General features: G+C 57.9%; 1 protein-coding gene across 1 annotated transcript; it reads right to left on the bottom strand.

Annotated features, from left to right (window-relative positions):
* Window positions 1–1,338: 1,338 nt before the first annotated feature.
* On the bottom strand, window positions 1,339–6,981 carry Unc5cl (unc-5 family C-terminal like). Its single transcript, XM_013019116.1, has 8 exons — window positions 6,597–6,981; window positions 6,052–6,352; window positions 4,614–4,876; window positions 3,957–4,058; window positions 3,630–3,697; window positions 2,682–2,782; window positions 2,444–2,557; window positions 1,339–1,543 (listed from the first exon to the last, which is right to left on the bottom strand). The coding sequence occupies exons 1-8, from the start codon at window positions 6,979–6,981 to the stop codon at window positions 1,339–1,341; spliced, it is 1,539 nt and encodes a 512-aa protein (XP_012874570.1).

Here is a 6,981-nt window from a genome sequence, read left to right as displayed (position 1 = left end):
GAGGATAAACTGGATCTTGATCCACGGGGGAAATATCCCACTCATTCATTCCTGGGGTAACCCAGGTTCTTTCAATATATGACATTGGTTTGGAAGACACTTGCCTGAGGGGAATGACTGAGGGTTTCAGATAAAGAAAGAAAGGAGCAAAGGCAGGACACAATAACTAGGTAGAGACAAAATGGTACATATTCTGAGATGGAGTGACTTCAGGAAGCAGAGGAAAACGAAATCAGACACTTAAATCTCACAGTTTGCTGGGCCGCCAGGGCTTACACTCCTCATCCTAGCTACACAGGAGGCTGAGGACCAAAATTCAAAGCCAGCCCAGAGAGAAAAGTCCACACACCTCCATCTCCATCATAACCAGCAAAAAAGGAATGGAGGCAAGGCTCAAGTATTAGAGCACCAGCTGAGCAAGCATGGGGGGGGCTGAGTTCAAACCCCTGTAGATTGGAGAGAACATTAATTTTTGAGGTTTCTCTTCCACTTTAATGCTTCATGGGAGAGGGAAGACAAGATGTGAGCCCCCAAGCACGAGGAGACAAAGGCGGAGCAGTTGGAGACCGCAGGTATATGTGTGCCTATCTCTGGATGTGGCACACTCTGCCCACCTCCTTCACACCCATCGGGGGGCTCCCTCCTGTCTCCAGCCCTCCATGCTCACTTGTGGCTCCTCCCCTGTGCAGTCTCACACACACACACCCTCCCGAGCCCACCCACACAACACTCTCCCTGGAGGCTTCTCTTTGTTCCAGCTGGGACCCGGCTCTCCCCTTTTTCAACTCCTCCAGGGAGCACAGCTCCCTGCTCACCACATCCCTGACCCTGACTGCAGGGAGGAGGGTGGAGATGGGGATGCGGATGCCCAGGCCCATGGTGCAGATGTGCAGTCTTGCAGTTTGTTCTTGGCTCGTTTGAATGCATCTTCATTCCTCCTAGACAAGTGCTTATAGAGGCTCCAGGCCCTGGTTTCAAATAATCCCAGCCCAGCGCTGGGGCCTACTAAGAGCTTGGTGACACCTTGTGGACTACAGGTATTGGCAAGGAATGCCGGCAGGCCACCAGACAGACAGGCCACCAGACAGGCCACCAGACAGGCCACCCGGGCCTATGAAGTGGAGCCTGGCCCAGATGCAGGCTGGGCTGTGACGGTCTCTCGGGCTCCCGCGCCTCCTGCCGGCCGTGAGCAGAACTGCACCCAGACCCGAGTTGGCGGGCGGCTGCCCGGAACCCCCGGGGCGGGCCCGAGGCCCCCAGCACGCCCGGCCCACCCGATCGATCCACCGATCCACCCCGCCGGGCCCGTGGAGCGCCCAGCGCCGCCCCGGAGCTCTGTCAGAGCTTCTCGTCCAGCTCCAGGCCCCGGTTCTCCCGGGCGCCGCCTCCGCCGGGCGTCCCACCCAGGTAGCTCTGCACGACCGAGGCGCAGTCCAGCCGCTCCATGGCCGCCAGGAGGTCGTGCAGCTCCTGCAGGCTGCCGTTCTGCTCCTCGAACAGCTCCAGGATGGCCGCCGCGGGGCTGCGCTGGCAGGACAGGAACCTGGCCCGGGAGGGAGGAGAGGGCAGGGAGGGCTGTCCCTCTTCTCTGGTCCTGCTCAGGCGCTGGCGGCTCACGCCTGTCATCCCAGCCCCTCAGGAGGCTGAGATCTGAGCATCCCGGTTCAAAGCCAGCCCCGGCAGGAAAGTCCGTGAGACTCTTATCTCCAAGGAACCACCAGAAAAGCTGGAAGTTGAGCTGTGGCTCAAGTGGGAAAGCGCTAGGCTTGCAGGAAAAGGCTCACAGGGCACTGATCAGGCCCTAAATTCATTGGGGCGGGAGAGAGAGACACTGTCCTAGCCAGCCACCTGCCTGACACCTACTTCCAGCCAGGCCTGTTTCCTCTTACTGAGCGCAAGTTTTACAAAAGAGGACCCCAAACGTTGCTTCCAGCCCTAGGCTCTAATAGTTTTTCTCCTTCTCCACCTCAAACACCCTCCTGCCTCACAGGTCCCCTGACGGCCCCTCCCCTCCAAAACCCTGTCCACCAATGAGGAAGCAGTTGCTATAAGACATGGCTTCTGTCTTGACCTACTTACTGCTCCAAACACTGGGCTTTGTGAGTGTCCTTGGCAGGGGCCATGGCTACAGGGTGCCATGACCACTGACATTCACTGAGTTCACATGTGCCAGGTGCCCCGCCACATGCTTCAACACATCATCAGGTAAGCTACTGTAATTGATTCATTGTTGACTATTTACTGAGCACCTGCCACCAGCCAGGCATCACCCTGGCTACAGAAGACAGAGCAATCCATGGCGAGAGCAGCCATTTTCAGGGAACAAGATGAGGAGCGGCCATTGTCTAACTTTTAAATCATCTGGAAAGTTAAGATGTTCTGGGGTAGATCCACCCACCCCAGCCCGTCCTATACTTCTACCCCCTGGTCCCGCCCTCCTTACCGAATCTTCATGCCACAGAGCCCCAGGTGGGATGCTAGCCGGCGCCAGTCATTCCCCGTGACGCTGTATGGCTCCAGCAACATCTGTAGCTGCTCAAAGAGCTCTTGGGGCAGCCTGGGGCAGGGGGAGAGGCTGTTCACTCAGGGAAGGACCAAAGAGACCCAGTCTGCCTCCCTTCCCCCCCAAGGCTTTATTTGGTCTGTGGGTGCATCCCCCAGACCCCCCCACCTCACCTCACCTATTACAAGGTGGGGGCTGGGAGACTGGGGGTGGCGTGGCCCAGGACTCCTCCTCTGAGGCCTGGAATCTGAGGATTTCCATGTACTTGGTTTCCAAACCCTGGGTCAATAGCAGAGCAAGGACTACAATTAGGGGTCAGAGGCCAAGGCCCTGAGTAAGAGCTGCAGACCTAGTTCCATTCCTCACATCTCCACTTCACCGGGAGACACTACCCCATCCCAGCCAGCACCCTCTACCCTCTGCAGCCCTAACCCCAGAACTCCACACCCAACCTTAAGTGCGTTTAGTCGTTTCTTTAGGAACTGGAGCAATGACCAAGCAGGGTGTGGTGTATTTTAAACTACCAGGAGAAGTTCTAGATGGGGTCATGGGGCTCCTCATGCAATAATAAATATTCTACCAGGGCTTTAGGGATCCCTTCCTTCCCCCCCCAACTTTTCCACTCCAAGTGGCAATGTGAGGAAAGCTGACTACCTTCCAGTAAGATGCTGCCATGGTCCACCCAAAGAATCTCAATGACTTCTTCCTATCTCCCCTTGAGGCTGTGGGCAGGAGGGAAAATTACCTAACTCCCTGGCACCCCCACTGAAGACACAAAGCATCCGTCTCTCGGGTGGAGATGGTCAGTCTAGGTAGAGACCAAGGTTCCTTGATGCCCTGGTTTCCCCTGAGTGGGGAGATGGGATTCATCTAAGATTCAACTCTTAACCTCCTCATGCTGCATGGATCCATGGACAGACAAGCAGGGAAGAATGCAGGGTAACTTGGAGGCAGATGCTAAGTCCCTCAGAGACCTGATGTGGCCGCTCTGTGAAAAATGCGTTCTTCACTTCCCTGATTCTGTGATTAAACCAGACTGGCTGGGCCAGAGCAGACCCCCCCCCCGCCCACCTGGCTCAGGACTCCTACAGACTCTGCCCTTCCTCTGCCCCTCAGTACAACTCACGTCCTGGAAGGTGTGCATGGTGACAATGATCTCATTTGTGAGTGCCGAGCAGTCTTCGCTGTCATTGGCTACAGAGAGAAGGTGAGGGGTGGCGGGTAAGAGAAGATGACTTGGGGTAGCAGGCAAGGGGAGTCAAAGGAGCTCTACAGCAAAGGTGTTGGGGCTCTGAAGACGCAAAGCACGGCGTCTTCTGCTGCAGTGCTCGTCTTTCAGTGAGTCCATGTGCATGGCCCGGAGTGGGGCCGCTGGGAGGAGATGGGGGGAAGACTGGGAGGGGGTAAGGTGGGGGGGCAGCGCAGAAAAGGAGGCAAGGAGATTCTGAATTACCCGCTTTTCTCCGGAAGCAGAAGGAGCGGAAGGGGCACTTTCCATGCCAGATGTGGAGATGGGGAACCAGCTGGCAACTGCTGTCATCCACATTTTCCCAACCTGGAGACGGGTGGAGAGCGGAAGGCCTCAGAGGCGGGGTGCGGACATTGTGAGGAGACAGGAGGACGTGGAAAGCAGGAGGGGCTCAAGTGAATTCCCAGAGCCCCAAAGTGGTCCTGCTATACCACACACACACACACACACAGAGGCCATCACCCCCCCATAACCCCCCACCCCCCCTCACTCCACCCCCTACATTGTGTTCCCTGTCCACAAGCACAAGGCAGAGTGTCCATCCCATTGGGCAGCCATTAGGAGAGGAGGGTTCAGAGAAGAGCGAAGCTCCCCCTAGCTTCCTGCTCCTCTCCGTCCACCTCCCATCACCCTGTCTTGGAGCTGGTGGCAAGGCTGAGTGGGCAGCAGAGGAAGGAGGTGGGCAAAGCCTTAGGGGGCTTCTGGAGGGAGCTACAGAGGTCAGGGGTCTCCCAGAGGCTACTTCCAGCCCAGGAATCCCAGAAAGAAACTGACTTCCAGCCCAGCGGTAGGTGCTGAGCCAGTCTTTCTCATGGGGCTCCCTATTTCCCCATCCCCCCCCCCCGCGGCCCCTTCCCTCACCCTCAGAGATATACTTGAGCTTCAGGCACTGGTCGCCCCTGGCCCCCGTGAAGTCAAAGAGCTGGCAGGGCCCGCGCAGACGCCCACCGTGAGGCTTCTCATTGGTCACGGCCCACTGCAGGGCACAGGGCGTATTGTTCAGGAAGTAGACCCGCAGCTGCAGGTGCGTCTGCCCAGGCGCCAGTGGGGAACAGAACACAGCCAGCTGCAGCCATTTGCGGGGGGCCTGGCCAACAGGCGCCTCCAGCACACAGGTGTAGAGACTGTGGAGAGAGATGATGGCAGAGACCCCAGCACACCTGCCACCACGCCCTGTCAGTCACCCGAGGACCCTCAGTGCAGGCTGGGACAGTGCCCCAGAGGCGCAGAGAGGGGGGACCTGGGTAAGGTACCCTGGGTACATGGACAAGAAGTATGCATGGCATGGTGCCCATGACTTAGTGGGAAGAAAAGCCAACATGGACTCTCTGGCACGGGAGCCAGGGGAGGTGGGCTCCGGGTCCCTGTGGCTGGGAAGGATCCCACATATAGCTCTGCTCTGATCAATGGAAAGCCAGGGTCTAGGGGCTGTGGATCCTAAGAATCCAGAATGTCGGGGCTGGGAAGGTGGCTCAGTGGTAGAGTGCTTGCCTCACATGCATGAAGTCCTGAGTTTGATTCCTCAACACCACATACACAGAAAAAGCCAGAAGTGGCACTGTGGATCAAGTGGTAGAGGGCTAGCCTTGAGAAAAAGAAGCTCAAGGACAGTGCCTAGACTGTGAGTTCAAGCCCCAGGACTAGCAAAAGAATCAATCTAGAATGTCAAAGCAATGGAGGACACACTGGATATGGGATCCGCTGGGACAGACTTCCCCCAGAAAGTGTCAGGACAGTATCATCAGGGCAGTGCGGCAGAGAGGCCAACCGTAGAGAGATACAGATGTGGGGACAGGAAGGATCTCTAGACAGAGTCAGACACATTGGTACAGGCAGGGGTGAAACCAGCTGCCATGGACATCAGGACAGAGGACCTGGGGAGGGACACAAGGGCGGAAGGGGCTGGCAGGCCACCCGGGACAGATAAGGTTGTACTTCTATCCAAAGGAACTAGGGTGAAGCTGGGCGCTGGTGGCTCACGCCTGTAATCCTAGCTACTCAGGAGGCTGAGATCTGAGGATCTCGGTTCAAAGGGTTCAAAGCCAGCGGGGGCAGGAGAGACCGTGAGACTCCTATCTCCAATAAACCACCAGAAAACCGGAAGTGGCGCTGTGGCTCAAGTGGTAGAGCGCTCGCCTTGAGCTAAAGAGCTGAAGGACAGCACCCAGGCCCAGAGTTCAAGCCCCACAACCAACCAAAAAATAAAAATAAAAAGGAACAAGGGTGAGACAGAGGAAAGGCTCTGGAATGACGGTACGAGGGACTCACGATCAGGAGAGGCCCGCGGACACCGGCCTACCTGAAGTGGGAGAGCAGGATGCGACACTCGTCCCGGGAGCTGTGGCTCCCCGCCCGGCCCAGGGGCCTCCAGTTCTTGGCATCCAGCAGGCTCGTGTTGCTGCTGTAGGTGCGGACATGGCGGGGCTGCTGGGCGCAGTGCTTGAATGTGAGGGTGCAGGGCTTCAGGAAGGAGGCCCCGTGGGGGCCACAGGCCACCACAGGACTCACCAGCCCCTGGGACCGAGACAGTGCCGGAGCATCTGTCAGGTCCCACACCAGGATCAGTGACACCCGCTCCTGGCGACCCACAGCCACAGCACCTGGGGAGACAGAGGGCTGAGATCGGATCTGAGAAGCAGAAATCACGTTTAGCTAGGGTAGACAAGGAGGTAGGGCGGGAGCCCAGGAGGACAGAAGGCACCCAGTGGGGCAACAGGAAGCCATATGGAATGAACACAGGACCCCCTGTGAGCCAACGTGGGGTGCGGGCCTGAGCCAGACCCTCTTTCCCTTTCCAGGGTCACCGCAAGGCCCATCCCGTGTCAGAGGACCGGGAGCGCTCACCTGGAGGGATGAGCAGGGAGATGCCGGTGTCCTGGAGGATCAGGCCACCTCCGCGGTGATCGACCTCCCGGGCAGAAAATACCAGAAGCTTGTGCATCAGCTGGCGAGTGACCGTGTGGCCGTGCGTGGGCGTGTGTAGCTCTTGGTAGAAGGCGGCTGCCTCGGGCAGTGTGGGGGGTGGGCACTCTCTTCGGACCTCGTATTTTGGCAGTTGGGTGGACTGTGACACTGGATCCTCTTGACCATCTGGCTTCCAGCAGGCTCCCGGCAGCCACCGAGAACAATGCCAATGAAGACACTTTAGCAGAAGGAGGCCACTGGCCACGGGGACCCCCACCAGCAGGAGGAACTGGGAGGGTTGGAAGGAACTCTCCTGGGGGCACAT

The sequence above is a fragment of the Dipodomys ordii genome, unplaced genomic scaffold (assembly GCF_000151885.1).
Source record: "Dipodomys ordii isolate 6190 unplaced genomic scaffold, Dord_2.0 Scaffold44, whole genome shotgun sequence".
Lineage (NCBI taxonomy): Eukaryota > Metazoa > Chordata > Mammalia > Rodentia > Heteromyidae > Dipodomys > Dipodomys ordii.
This window is presented reverse-complemented; position numbering and strand designations above follow the sequence as displayed.